Source organism: Sardina pilchardus, chromosome 20 (genome assembly GCF_963854185.1).
Source record: "Sardina pilchardus chromosome 20, fSarPil1.1, whole genome shotgun sequence".
NCBI classification, from domain to species: Eukaryota; Metazoa; Chordata; class Actinopteri; order Clupeiformes; family Clupeidae; genus Sardina; species Sardina pilchardus.
Genome location: NC_085013.1, coordinates 29,656,539 through 29,671,133, shown reverse-complemented (window position 1 = coordinate 29,671,133; position 14,595 = coordinate 29,656,539). Strand labels below are relative to the sequence as shown.

At 47.7% G+C, this 14,595-nt stretch overlaps 1 protein-coding gene across 1 annotated transcript; it reads right to left on the bottom strand.

Annotated features, from left to right (window-relative positions):
* Positions 1-4,801: 4,801 nt before the first annotated feature.
* On the bottom strand, positions 4,802-13,740 carry LOC134067616 (NHS-like protein 1). The gene is made up of 3 exons (XM_062522975.1): positions 12,664-13,740; positions 10,149-10,299; positions 4,802-7,191 (listed from the first exon to the last, which is right to left on the bottom strand). The coding sequence occupies exons 1-3, from the start codon at positions 13,718-13,720 to the stop codon at positions 6,321-6,323; spliced, it is 2,079 nt and encodes a 692-aa protein (XP_062378959.1). The 5' UTR covers positions 13,721-13,740; the 3' UTR covers positions 4,802-6,320.
* Between the last annotated feature and the right edge of the window lie 855 nt (positions 13,741-14,595).

Here is a 14,595-nt window from a genome sequence, read left to right as displayed (position 1 = left end):
ACCAAACATGCTTCGTCTCTGTTTTTTAACTACACTTGCACTGAAATGTAAGTAATGTGTTGAGGTTAAAGGGAATGCATTCAGAGTGTGCTTGAAAACCTTTTCATCATTCAAAAATCATTTTAGTGCAGAAGCTACATAACGCTGGTATCTTGTTGATAAATGTTCTATTTGGATTTTTGATAGATTAATGAATCCAATAGTTTTAAGTCTACAATGCCAGCTAACCACACATTTGTTGGCACAAAACTTACCAACAGCCATCAGCCATCAGCCATGTGAGATGATGTAGGCTTTGAGTTGTATTGAGCCTGTGTAAGTTAGTGGTCATACCCTTTGTGGCGCCACCCATAGGTGATATGAAGAGCAGGTGTTGATGGATAATGTGTTTACCACATTGTGACGATGTGTAAATCTATGCTCAAAATGATCATCAATGATCAACAATTGGCTAATATCAGCAGTCGGCTGGCGTTTACGGTCCTTTATCTTTGTACCCATCAGTGGAATTGATTACCAGTTCACACCTGATTGTTTTAATGATCATTTACTGTTGAGAAATAACACTGTAATAAGTTACCATAACGTAACAAGCATGCTTTGTGACCTTGTTGCTGAAGGACGCCTTTGAATGTTCATCTCAGTAGGGTTCAGCAACGTCACAATGAGCTAAACGGATTTTCCCAAGTAAGGGCGCCGCCATGTTTGTTCTGCTGCCTGATGTAAGCCAACGGGCTAAGGGGCTGACAGGCAACTCATAATTCACACCAGACATTATTGCTTGTTACAATAACTATACTATTGGCTAGAACAGTGTCTCTTTCTTGCTCTCTCACTTCTGAAAAATCTATGCGGTTAAAAGTCAAACAGGTAACATACCAACACAGCCGTTAGTGACGTGTTTGGTCCGTCATCTTGTTTCGAACCTTCAGCTCATTCATGTTAAATGTAATTTAAATGGAATCTACCATTTAAACAGTTGGGAGTTGTCATTAAAAAAGAAAATCTTTTTTTTTTTTAGTCCAAACCGTTTTGGATACCAGACTGTATATCCATTTCTGCTGTGAAGTTGGACATTTTACTGTAACTAGGGGTTCTGGACTCACTCTTGGAACCCACCCCTGATGGGCCTTTAAGGTACTGCAGGTTATGGACCTTCCATGTTGGCTTCATCGTTTAGTATTGAATGTTGCCGCTTGTCTTGAAGACAGACAGCCACACATGACTTTCCATTGACTTGATTTCCTTTGTACATCCGACATACAGTTACACACATACACAGACTACACACAAACATTCACACATCTCCACACATACACACACTCAATCCCACACTGGAACTTTTTGATAAAATGTGCTACTGAGTGAGGTCTGACTAACCAGCATTTTATGGAGGAAGCTGAATGTTGTCCATTGAATTATGAGGTATTTGTTTACAGAAAACAGCAGGGAAACCAGTTTTACGTTAACCTTATGATTGACAGTTTGTTCCTTCATGCAAAATAGATTTCTACTTTAAAATTTATATGAGCTGCCTTCTTTCTGAGGTTTAGTGAAATCAGGTCATGTTTTGCCCTCAGGACAGAGGCAGTATATAGAATGTTAAAGGTACTGTACGCCATGTTATGCAGAGGCAGTATATAGAATGTTAAAGGAATACGCCACCCTAAAATGAAATTAAGCCAGTCTCGGTCACCCCCAGAGTTAGAGCAGTGAAAAAACCCCGGTTAAAATCCGTCCGGGCATTCTCCTGCTTTGGGAGCAGCGTTTTTAGCTTTAGCTTAGCACAATTGCTGTAAATGAAGGGTGTCAGTGAGCACGTCCTCCAAAAAAGTGACCGAGACATCTACATTTTTTTCTAAATATATCTTGGGAGCTGTGTATTCAAAACGAGTACAAATCATAATGCAAAATCGAACGAGGCTATTACCTGGGCAGATCTTTACTTGGAACTATATTCAGCCTCATCGCCGGCGAAGCACCGCTAGCTAGGCGCAAAGTTCTCACGTAGCAGTCTTGTAGAACTTTGCGCCTAGCTAGCGGTGCTTCGCCGGCGATGAGGCTGAATATAGTTCCAAGTAAAGATCTGCCCAGGTAATAGCCTCGTTCGATTTATGATTTGTACTCGTTTTGAACACACGGCTCCCAAGATATATTTAGAAAAAAATGTAGACGTCTCGGTCACTTTTTTGGAGGACGTGCTCACTGACACCCTTCATCTACAGCAACTGTGCTAAGCTAAAGCTAAAATCGCTGCTCCCAAAGCAGCACTGTTTCAATGTTCTAACTCTGGGGGTGACCGAGACTAGCTTAATTTCATTTTTGGGTGGCATATTCCTTTAAAGGTACTGTACGCGATGTTATGCAGAGGCAGTATATAGCATGTTAAAGGTACTGTACGCGATGTTATGCAGAGGCAGTATATAGCATGTTAAAGGCACTGTACGTGATGTTATGCAGAGGCAGTATAGAATGTTAAAGGCACTGTACGCGATGTTATGCAGAGGCAGTATATAGCATGTTAAAGGCACTGTACGCGATGTTATGCAGAGGCAGTATATAGAATGTTAAAGGCACTGTACGTGATGTTATGCAGAGGCAGTATATAGAATGTTAAAGGCACTGTACGTGATGTTATGCAGAGGCAGTATATAGAATGTTAAAGGCACTGTACGCGATGTTATGCAGAGGCAGTATATAGCATGTTAAAGGTACTGTACGCGATGTTATGCAGAGGCGGTATAGAATGTTAAAGGCACTGTACGCGATGTTATGCAGAGGCAGTATATAGAATGTTAAAGGCACTGTACGTGATGTTATGCAGAGGCAGTATATAGAATGTTAAAGGCACTGTACGCGATGTTATGCAGAGGCAGTATATAGCATGTTAAAGGTACTGTACGCGATGTTATGCAGAGGCAGTATATAGAATGTTAAAGGTACTGTACACGATGTTATGCAGAGGCAGTATATAGAATGTTAAAGGCACTGTACGCGATGTTATGCAGAGGCAGTATATAGCATGTTAAAGGTACTGTACGCGATGTTATGCAGAGGCAGTATATAGCATGTTAAAGGTACTGTACGCGATGTTATGCGGTTTCTAAGCTAAAACATTTTTTGCCGCATACTGCAAACATCTCTTCACCATCTGCCAGCTGCACGTGCTCTGAACACGCTGTTAAAAAACGCGGTCTCTGTGGACAGCCCAGGCTCCAGAAATGGCCACCAAATCAACCTGGTCCAGCCTGGACCATGACACATGATCAACTGGTCCAGCCAATCCCAGACGAGATGGAGAGTTCAGTTGTACAGGAGGAAGGGGCGAGCTACTGTAGCTCACGGTTTTGTTTGAACGTCAGCAGATGTGATGTTATCCAACATGGCTTAGAGCACCTTTAAAACAGCACAAGGAATAGATGTTCATATCAGTTTCATTCCTCACCACAAATGTGCAAGAGTATCAGTATAGGAATGTGTTGCTCTGGTGCTTGACTGGTTTGGGTACTGTACTGTATGTGTCCTCTTTCAGGCAAGTTTCCTGAAAAAAAATCAAATGAAAAAAAGAAGTGTTGGTTTCACCACGGATCAGGAAGTGCTTCTCTGGTCCTTCCTGGTCCAGTGTGTACAGCCATGCATCACTTACTGCCAACCCCAGCGTCCGGAAATGCAGGAAATTCCTACTTGTCGTCTGAGGAGCGTGGCCATGGCAACTCCCTCCACCTCAAGACAAACACTACGGAGCGCACAGGGAAGCTCAATCCCCTACGTGTGTCAGGGGTCCGTGGATTACAGTATGAAAGGGATGTTTTTAAGCAACTGTGTATTTCGAGAGGTCTACGTAAAGACATTTGTGTTGTACTCAAATATACTTCACCATGTTTTTAGAATGCAAAAGCATACAGGAGAGGACAGACACACATGATCAAATCTCTGCACCATGAGGTGGAGGGTCACCATTACTGATGTGCTTGAGGAGACATCACTGTGGTTACATCTAAAAGTAGCAACATGACTAGCAAACAATAAACACACTTGATTAGCAGATACTCACAACTGCCATATTGGCTATACGAAAAACTAGCAATCTTATTCAATAATGTCCTGTAAATATGTTTTGAAATTATTTTTGATGAGCTGTAAGAAGCCGGAGCAGCTATAGATATATATCTAAAGCTGTCTTTATACTGTAGAAATATGTCTCTATTTTGCAGTTAAAAACTAGCCTGGGTTTTCCCATACTGCCTTGCGCGGTGATTTCAATCCCGCTGCTAAGCCAGTCTGGAAACTAACGCCCTAATGTTCGCCTGATGTTGGCGAACCAATCACAGAACATCCGAGAAGGTTCCGTTGCCCTCTTGTGTCTACATTCGACGCCAAAGGATTTATGGCAGCCCTTAGCGTTGCATACGAACGAGTTGGGTGAGCTATGCGCATTTGATAGACATCCGTGGCGCCCAATGAACGGATCTGGGCATTTTTTCAAATACGAGAAAATGAACGTCTGGTTGCCAGACCACGTCTCATTTGAGAAGTGGGAGGCGTTAGCCAGGCTAGTTAAAAACAGGAAATAACTCAAATCATCGTGCCATGAGTTTGGGATGGAAGGCACGTTTTCTTTTTTGTTGTCAAAGACGGGCCTGAAAGGTAAAGTTTGGGAAGCATCCCTTTAACCATATATCTGTGATGTTCACACGGGGCCTGAAGGTAAAGTTTGGGAAGCGTCCCTTTAATCCATATATCTGTGATGTGAGGCAGCAGAGGACACCACACATGAGTACCACCATGTTGTTTATTACAGATAAACTTCAGGTCAGCATACAGGCTTCACCTCTCGGTAGCGCTAGCTCCTGCCTCTGCACCCAGAGGCCCACACCTAGTACTCTCTCTATACAACTGGGATTGTCTGGGATCTCAGTGTGCTAAACACTACAAAGTACTCCCCCTGTTCAAAATAAAAGGTATAAAAAAATTTACAAAGTTGGGATCTTTTTCTTCTTCTCCAAGGCCAATGACAAAGGACATGGGTGTTGCTTGACATTGATATTGACATTGTCCTACTCATTTACGAAACCATCTGTTGGATAATAAAATTGGATGAGTGTGTGTGTGTGTGTGTGTGTGTGTGTGTGTGTAGGGGCTTGAATCTCATTAAAGCGTTGATTGTTTTTACAAGGTATGGCCCAGTAATTTCCTTTTAAAAATGCTTATCTTTATTCATGGTTATGTCCATAGCAACCACATGCTATCATGAATCAAAGTACTGACTTTGGGCAATGATAGAAAAGAAGTCTAAGACTTACAGGATAATAGGGCTTAATATTATTGGTAAATATATACAGCATACGTTTTAACTGCATGTCATTTTGTTTTTTACTTTCAGACATGGCTACTAAATACCTTTAATAAAACTCAATGGTATTCAGAAGCTCAATTGCTTAACTGGATCCCCACTCGAATCAAGGACTGCTGAACACGACGGCACACGTCAGAAAAGAGACAGTAATTTAGTGCAAATCTACAATCTGAAACAAAAGCTCTACCAGCTTCTCCACAAACCCCCTTTGCAAAGAGTCCTTCCTTGTGTCTCTTCCTCACCTTCTCTTCCCCAGCTAATGAACGTTCCCATCCCATCTCTCAGCTCCTTCTCACAGCATGGAGCGCTCCACTCCCGACACCTACTCGGAGTTCAACTCGTTAGAACACCATCGTCGTGACATTTGGATCACTGTGAAGAATGCCACCACCACCACCCCGCTAACTTTTAGTTAGCCAAGAGCTAACTCCAGCCAAACTCTATATGCATATAATAATGTATCCCTGCTACAACATTCCAATCCAAACCACTCAACTCCCTCATTCCCCGCTCTCACTCATATTACCTCTTCAAAAGTCCAACTCATCACAGCCAACAGGAAGCCTAAAAAGTACCCAAACACCCTAACCTGCAAAACAAGCATAAACGTAAGAGACGTGACACATGGAAAAAGGGCCGACAGTGTTAATGTCACAGGGGGGGAAACGGTGCTAGCTTCCGTGCTAACTTCTTGTGAGGTGAGGCCGCTATCGCAGAGGAAAATGGAGGGACAAGGAAAAGCAGCTGAACCAATAGGGATGACAGTTAAGAGCTGGCGTGAGTGTGTTCAATGGTGGGCTAGCACGAGCCATTTCTCAAAAGGAACAAAAACAAACAAAAAAGTCAGAAATGAGGTGATTTTAGAGGTCCAGAGTGAAATTGTGGTTAAATCCTAAAGAGTCTTTAAAAGCGCCCTTGCGGCAGGCGCAGTGCAGTCTCGGGGGGGGGGGGGGGGTCTCCGGCCCTAAGCGCTGCCCCCCTTGCAGAGTGTGGGTCCGGGGCTCAGGGCCAGGCTGAAGGGGCTGCGGTGCTGCCCCATTGTCCTGGCGCTGGGCTCCCATTGGTCCTCGTAGCCGTCACTCATCTCGGCCAGCTCTCCCTCGCGCTCGCAGATGGCCGTCATGGGGCTGCTGGGGATGCGGCCGCGCGCGTTGTAGCGGCTACTAGCGGCCGACGGGGGCGTGCGCGAGCGAGCGGACTTGCCCGGGGGCATGAAGACGGCGCCGGGGGAGGTGGGGGAGGTGGGGGAGAAGGAGAAAGAGGAGGCGCAGTGGCCGGGGGAGGAGGAGGAGGAGGAGGAGGAGGAGGCGAGGTGATGGGTCAGGCCCTCGGTTCTCCACCACTCCTCCACCACGGAGCGGCGACTGCGTCCAGGCGACAGGCGGGACGAGTCTCCGCTCACGCCGTTCTCCACCGGACCGGGCGTCGCCGTGTGGGAGGGCGAGGAGGAGGACGAGGACGAGGACGAGGGCGGCTGAGCGGATTCTGACGAGGACGCGGAGGAAGAGGAGGAGGAGGAGGATGAGGAGGAGGCGTCGGTCCTTGGCGGCCGCTGCTTGCGCGGGTCGGTGCACTTGAGCATCTCTGCGGCGGACATGCGGAAGCTTCCCTCTGCGCGGCTGCCCTTCTTCAGCAGCAGGGCCTTGAAGCTGTCGCTGCTGGTGCTCGAGCGCCGCAGGCTGCGCTGGATGGACCCCGCCGGACGCCCCAGCCACAGGGAGGGGGGGGGCGCCGCCATCGCCCCGGGAGACGACCCCGTCGGGGTCACCGGGGGGGACGGCGAGGACAGCAGCAGCTCCTCACAGTCGCCACGGCCCAGAACTTTCCTCTTTGACCTGCGGAGTGGACAAGAGCAGAACAGAGGGGTGATGGTGAGACACTTTGACCTGCGGAGTGGACAAGAGCAGAACAGAGGGGTGATGGTCAGACACTGCAGCTACCGCACTGCCCTCCTCACTGTTTTACCGCCACACTAAACGCCTCTATGTGCTGAACTCTCTACCCAAACACACACACATCTAAGTGGCTATAAAGGACTCTCCACACTTAAAGCTGACACACACACACACACACACACACACACACACAGTCCTACTCAAGAGGCCAGTAGGCACTTGTAATTAAGCGAGAAGTGAAATGAACAGTAATGAGGTCAATGCCATGACACTGCTGTTCTTGGGCGTGAAAAACAACACCTTTGGACACCACAAGGCAAACAACACTGATCTCAACTAAGAGGAGAAACAACACACCACAGGCCCACAACACTGATCTCAACTAAGAGGAGAAACAACACACCACAGGCCCACAACACTGATCTCAACTAAGAGGAGAAACAACACACCACAAGGCAAACAACACTGATCTCAACTAAGAGGAGAAACAACACACCACAAGGCAAACAACACTGATCTCAACTAAGAGAGGAGAAACAACACACCACAGGCCCACAATACTGATCTCAACTAAGAGGGGAGAAACAACACACCACAGGCCCACAATGCTGATCTCAACTAAAAGAGCTTCTTTGATTCTCCATACAGGAGATGGGTTGGTTACTTCTTTCAATGAAAAGGAATTAATTTATGCCTTAAATAAACATGTATGCTTTAAATATATATCCATCTACACTCTTAGGAACACTTCAAAGTTCCTTGGACTACTTATCTGCTTCCCTGAGCACAGAGGTTATGCCGTACTGTAAATCGTCTAGGAGAAACACACAACTCATGTTTATCTCTTACAGTAAGTGAACTAGCTCCAGCTGGCTTCAGACAGGCTAAGAGTTCAGCGCTAACCCAAAACAGAGCCTACTAGGTGAGACTGCCATGCGGGTATTAACTTGCATGCTGACGCTTTGATTCAAATATTTATGCTGCTCCTACAGTGCGTCGGAGAGAGAGCGACTAAAAGCTGCGGTCCAGGTACACCACTTATTCCATTTCAGTCACGATAGAAATAGCAAGCGCTAGCCGGCAGGCACCAAAGCATGTAAATTTCTATGCGGGATATTAAACTTTGATTAATGCATATTGACTGTGTCAAAAAGTGCTAAGAATAAAAGTGCGCAGTGTACGGCCTCCAGGGCACAGAGCTGTGTATCTTACAGTATCTCTGTGCCACTACAGAGCTGTGTCTCTTCTCTCTGTGCCACTACAGAGCTGTGTCTCTTACAGTATCTCTGTGCCACTACAGAGCTGTGTCTCTTCTCTCTACACAGCTGTGTCTCTTCTCTCTGTGCCACTACACGAGCCTAGGAAGCACAGCCCGTCACGTTTCATACTGTACACACCATCAGTCTGAAACACATCTACCATCTATGAAGTACAACTCCACATCTCACGTTTCATACTGTACACACCATCAGTCTGGAACACATCTACCATCTATGAAGTACAACTCCACATCTCACGTTTCATACTGTACACACCATCAGTCTGGTGCACATCTACGATCTACACGTCACACCCACAGCACAAGCACAGCTATCCAGTACTACAGTACTCTCTACAGGGGAGTTGAGGGGGGAGTTTGGTGCTCTGGGGGGCTAATAGCCGCTAGTCTCTGCGGTCTCCTTTAGTCTAGTTAAAGGGACACAATCACCAGCCAATTACCCGGTTATTAGCCAGCTCATTCCACGCCTGTATGCGGGCGTTCACAGTCTGACGCCTGCCACTGCTCCAGCGGAACAAGAACGTTTCAGAGAGTGGACAGAAGAGGACAGACATGTAAGCAGACGTGGACAGGATATGTCAAAGTAGAAATACAGGAAGTAAAAATACAGGACATAGTAGAAATACAGGACATATCAAAGTAGAAATACAGGAAGTACAAATACAGGACATAGTAGAAATACAGGACATATCAAAGTAGAAATACAGGAAGTAAAAATACAGGACATAGTAGAAATACAGGACATATCAAAGTCAACACCTCCAATGATGAAGCCATGTCACAGGAAATGAAACTCACTCCAGGGATGGGGGGATTTAAATGTATTGTAATGCAACAGTAACAGATACAAACATGCTGTATAAATACTGTGCCTGCTGTTATAACTCAGTGGGAACATGTGTTTCTCTAAGGTGGGAGACTTTGAAGTGAAATGTGCGTATCGACCTCAGAATTGATTTTTACTCAACACCTCTCACCCAGCCAAGTATCTCTCCAGATTAATTTCCATAAAGCAATTAACTTAGCTAAGCCATCTAGAGGTCACGGGACTGCACCAGGGCACCCACAGCAAGCTGATAAATTGTTCATTATCTAATTAATAAACACGCATAAGTCAATTAGTTTTCTCCATAGTAATTAAATAACCTCTGAGGTATCAGGCATCTTGACATGAGCAAGACAACTTCAAAACAGTTAGAAACTGACCTACTCAAATTAAAAGTAATACAAAAATTAACCCTATCAATTTAAATCAATAATAAAAAACCCCAACAACAAATCTGATCTTGGAGGTGATAACATTGAACACCATAAGAGAGAGCAGAAGAAAGATGCAACATGAGTGTGTAAAGAGATGATAACATTGAACACCATAAGACAGAGCAGAAGAAAGATGCAACATGAGTGTGTAAAGAGATGATAACATTGAACACCATAAGAGACAGCAGAAGAAAGATCCAACATGAGTGTGTAAGGAGGTGATAACATTGAACACCATAAGAGACAGCAGAAGAAAGATCCAACATGAGTGTGTAAGGAGATGATAACATTGAACAACAAGAGACACCATAAGCGACAGCAGAAGACGCGTGTAGGAGCGCTGGGAGCTGTGCTGTACCTGTGTATGACGGCGAAGAGGTCCTCGGTGGTGCGGGGGCGAGTGGGGGTGCCCATGTCTCCGTGCGCCCCGCTGGAGCTGATGCTGCTGGTGCTGCTGGTGCTGCTGGCGTCCAGTGTGGCGCTACCGTGGGGAGAGTCCGCCACCACGCCTACCACAGCCGGGGGACAGAGAGACGCATGTCAGCTGCAGTTCCCCCACCAGAGCACACACACACACACACACACACTCTCACACTCACTCAGTGAGAAGCCTGCAGAAGGCTCCCCAACTCTTCCATGCTTTAAATTATTTATTCACTCTGCTTTTGCGATTACGCATGTCTCTTGCTCAGCCCCCCCTCCCCACCCCTCGCTCTCTCTTTCACTGCCTCCCTATATTTCTCCCTCCATCTCTCTTTCTTCCTCTCTGGATTCCTCCTTCTCTTTCTCTCTCCTTCTCTCTCCACTCCATCTGTACAGTAGGGAACCCCAGAGGCTACTGGAGCATATTCCATCTCTCGTCTCCTCGTCTCCCGCTCTCGCTACGTTCCTCTCGCGCTCCTTAAATTCATACAGTCAAGTGAACACTCAAGCCTGACCAATCAGCACGCAAGCCAACAACAGCTAGAATAAGAGAACGAGAGGTCCAACTACTGTATATGTATTATGCTGTACTGTATTATGCTGGAGGAAGATATGAAGAGAGAGAAAGAGAGAGAGAGAGAGAGAGAGAGAGAGAGAGAGAGAGAGAGAGAGAGAGGGGAGGGAGGGATGAAGAGAGAGATCCTCATTTAGTTATGCTGGAGGAAGATATGAAGAGAGAGAAAGAGAGAGAGAGAGAGGGATGAAGAGAGACCCTCATTTTTACAGTAGTTATGCTGGAGGAAGATGGCTTGCTTGGCTGTACTTATCTGTGGGGGAGGATGCTGCTGTGTGTTAGAGGCTACAGTAAAGCTCAATAAGCTGTGTGTCATCACTGACCATAAGGAGGTCGGGGGGAGGGATGGGGGGGGATCACAGCAGCCCACAGAGAGACAGCTTCAGCTTGCTTTAGAGGGGGGGGGGGGGGCTGCCCGCTATTCATGACTGACCACCCACCCACCTACTGTGGCAGCGAGAGCCACAGCTATAGTGCACACAGCGACCAGGGACTTCTAGAGCTGTTTACATTCTAACGAGGACGCATCGGTTGGAAGTCCACATTGTGCTGTATCGTGTGGTGTTGTTAGCTAACGTGATCTCCTAGTTGGTCAGCGTGCAATAGTTCTGTACTTCAGTGGGGAAATGAGGAAATACAGACTTGATGGCAAATTAAATATTTATATTCATAACTCTAAAATAAATGTATATTGCATCTAAACATCCTTCCCAAATATGAAAGTTCAATATGTTCGTTCTTAATCACTTGTTGTGTATTTTCATATTCAGGGATTTATTCCATTTGATAGACTAGCTTTCCATAGAAACAACACATGAGAGGAGCCTGCCCACCTTGATGGAGTGTATTGCAGGAACAGCTATTTCACTAAAACAACTCAGAAGACAACGGGAAGAAAAGCACAACACTTCCTCCTCCACAGGGCAGTCCATTTACTGACCTGACATTTCAGAGGGATTCTAGAGGTCTGACCTGACGTTTCAGAGGGATTCTAGAGGTCTGACCTGACGTTTCAGAGTGATGGTAAAGTATACTACTGTCTACACTGCACTATATTTCTTGTCCTGTAAATGAACCACCTGTCTATACTTGTACCACCTGTATATCACATTGTTTTTTTCACTTCTGGTTAGACATAAACGGCATTTTGTTGTCTTTGTACTTGTACTCTGCACAATGACAATAAAGTTGAATCTAATCCCATCTGATCTCATCTAAGTGATCAAAATGTCAGTTCAATAAATGTGATGCACCATGAAGGAAGCAGGATTGGGCTTTTCTTTGCCTTTCTCCTAAAAGCAAAAGGCCCAGTAGTTTAACTCTGTTCCTCCTCTCTTCTCCTAAAAGCAAAAGGCCCAGTAGTTTAACTCTGTTCCTCCTGCCTTCTCCTAAAAGCAAAAGGCCCAGTAGTTTAACTCACCTTATACCACTGCTTGGTCAAATTTCCTATTGTGATGCGCTATTTGGAACGTGCATTATTTTTCTATATACCGCACGGCTATGAAGTAGTTCCCTTCTTTTGGGCTTATTACACTTGAATATTAATTCGCCAATGTGAATGTAACGGTAAAAACAGCAATGTTGTATCTAAGACGGCGGCAATATAAACGAAAATGATAGTAGCAGTGGTATAAGCGGGATAATCAACTCCGCGCCCTGTGCGTTTATAGGAAATAATGCACTTATCGAAGTGTAAAGTCCCCTCCGCCTGCGGCGTCGGGTCCTTATTACCACTTCGAACGTGCATTATTTTCCTATAAACGCACGGCGCGTCGTTGATTATCCCTTACCTGTTCCTCCTCCTAGAACCAAAAGGCCCAGTAGTTTAACTCCCTCTGTTCCTCCTAGAACCAAAAGGCCCAGTAGTTTAACTCACCCTGTTCCTCCTCCCTGGAGCCGGAGGACCCCGAGCTGGCGGCCTGGTCATCCTCGTCCGACGTGCTCCTCTCGTCGCTCAGGCCGAGGTCCTGCTCCTGGATCAGCAGGTCCTGGATGTGCATCCCCGGGGGCATCCCCTCGGACGACAGCTCGCTGCTCAGCGAGTCCCTCCTCTGCGTCAGCAGCATGGGCGTGGAGCTGCCCGAGTCGCTGTCCTCTCCGTCCTCCTGGTGCAGTGTGAAGCACTGCCCGCCGCTGACCTCGAACAGAGGGGGGCCGTCTGGGCTGGAGGCGACAGGGCTGGAGGTGACCGGGCTGGAGGCGACTGGGCTCTCGGCGGTCAGCACCTGGACACACTCCAAGGATGTCGTCGTGGGGAGCAGAGGGACGAACAATGAGAGCTTGGGCTTGTTGGGGGAGACGGGGGGCTTCTCCTTTCGAGGGGTGACAGGGGAGGCCATGGGGGGAGTCTGACTCTCCTTTAGAGGGGTGACAGGAGAGGCTGTGGGGGGACTCTGACTCTCCTTTAGAGGGGTGACAGGAGAGGCTGTGGGGGGACTCTGACTCTCCTTTAGAGGGGTGACAGGAGAGGCTGTGGGGAGACTCTGACTCTCCAGTGACATGGCTTTGTCATCTGGCTGCACTGATGGCTCTCCAGTAGACTCATCATGAGCTTCTGAGACGTGATCGCCGGATTGTCCGTTGCACATTGGGCCCTTTTCCACAGCCTCAGCGACACTGGCAATCTCTGGAACCACCAGAGGGTTCTCTCTGTCTAGAGTAATCACTGGGTTCTCTGTGTCTGGAACCACCAGAGGGTTCTCTCTGTCTAGAGTAATCACTGGGTTCTCTGTGTCTGGAACCACCAGAGGGGTCTCTCTGTCTAGAATAATCACTGGGTTCTCTGTGTCTGGAATCACCAGAGGGTTCTCTCTGTCTAGAATCACCAGAGGGTTCTCCCTGTCTAGTATCACCAGAGGGGTCTCATTGTCTGGAATCACCAGAGGGTTCTCTGCGTCAGGAATCATCTGAAGGTTCTCTGTGTCTTGAATCATCTGAAGGTTCTCCCTGTCTGGAATCACCAGGCGTTCCCTCAGTGGAGAAGGAGGAAATTCCATTCCATTCTCAATTGGACTGGAGCATGTAGTGAGCGACAGGTGGACAGGGAAGACTGACTTCTTCAGTTCCTCCAGCTCCAGAACCTTTACCTCATGAACCAGTTCCTGCACGTGTTCCCCTGCGCTGGGCAAAGCTGTCGGTTCCTCGTCTTGGTCCTCCAGCACCTTGAGGTTCTTGACGGACCGCAGCTGGACCATCTGCAGAGCCTCCGCCGTGATCAGCGGCCTCGGCCACATGGCGGTGTTGTCATGGTGACCGGGGCTGGCCGGCGGCGTGGTCATCTTCTCCATGCCCACTGCCTGCTGCACAGGTCTGGAGGGCAGCCTGAAGAGGGGGGCAGATGGAGGTCCCATGCCCAGCAACGGTGGCAGAGGAGGGGGCGTGGGCAGGCCAGATGGCGAGGAGGGGCTGGAAGGGAGAGGAGGAGGTGGAGGGGGAGGTGGGAGCGGGGAGGTGCTGCCACACTGCAACAGGGACTCCAGAGTGACCTCTAGTGGCGGCGGGGGGGAAGGAAAGCCGGGCGACGAGTACAAGGTCTCCATACTCATCTCTGCTGCAGCTGGAGTCGTGGGGGGAGACGACGTCCGGTCACTGCTGATGACCGACGCCTGAGGGGTGAGCGGAGGTGACAGAGTAGCGTCACATGTCGGGCTGTCCGCGGTTGGAGGCGGAGAGTCGGAGGTGGCGGAGGGCGAGGCGGGTGGAGTGGGGCCGGGGAGAGGTGGAGGAGGGGGGGGCGTGGGGAGCTTGCCCGTGTCAGAGGTGGTGGAGGACAGAGAAGTGGACGAGGACGACACGGAGAGAGAGGACA

Bases quoted from the DNA above. Each gene is read 5' to 3' on its own strand.
- LOC134067616 (XM_062522975.1), bottom strand. From the start codon at position 13,720: ATGATTCAAGACACAGAGAACCTTCAGATGATTCCTGACGCAGAGAAC. The intron at 10,300-12,663 runs GTGAGTTAAACT...CGGCTGTGGTAG, and splicing joins CTCCAGGGAGGAGGAACAGG to GCGTGGTGGCGGACTCTCCC. The intron at 7,192-10,148 runs GTACAGCACAGC...TCCACTCCGCAG, and splicing joins CTCTTCGCCGTCATACACAG to GTCAAAGAGGAAAGTTCTGG.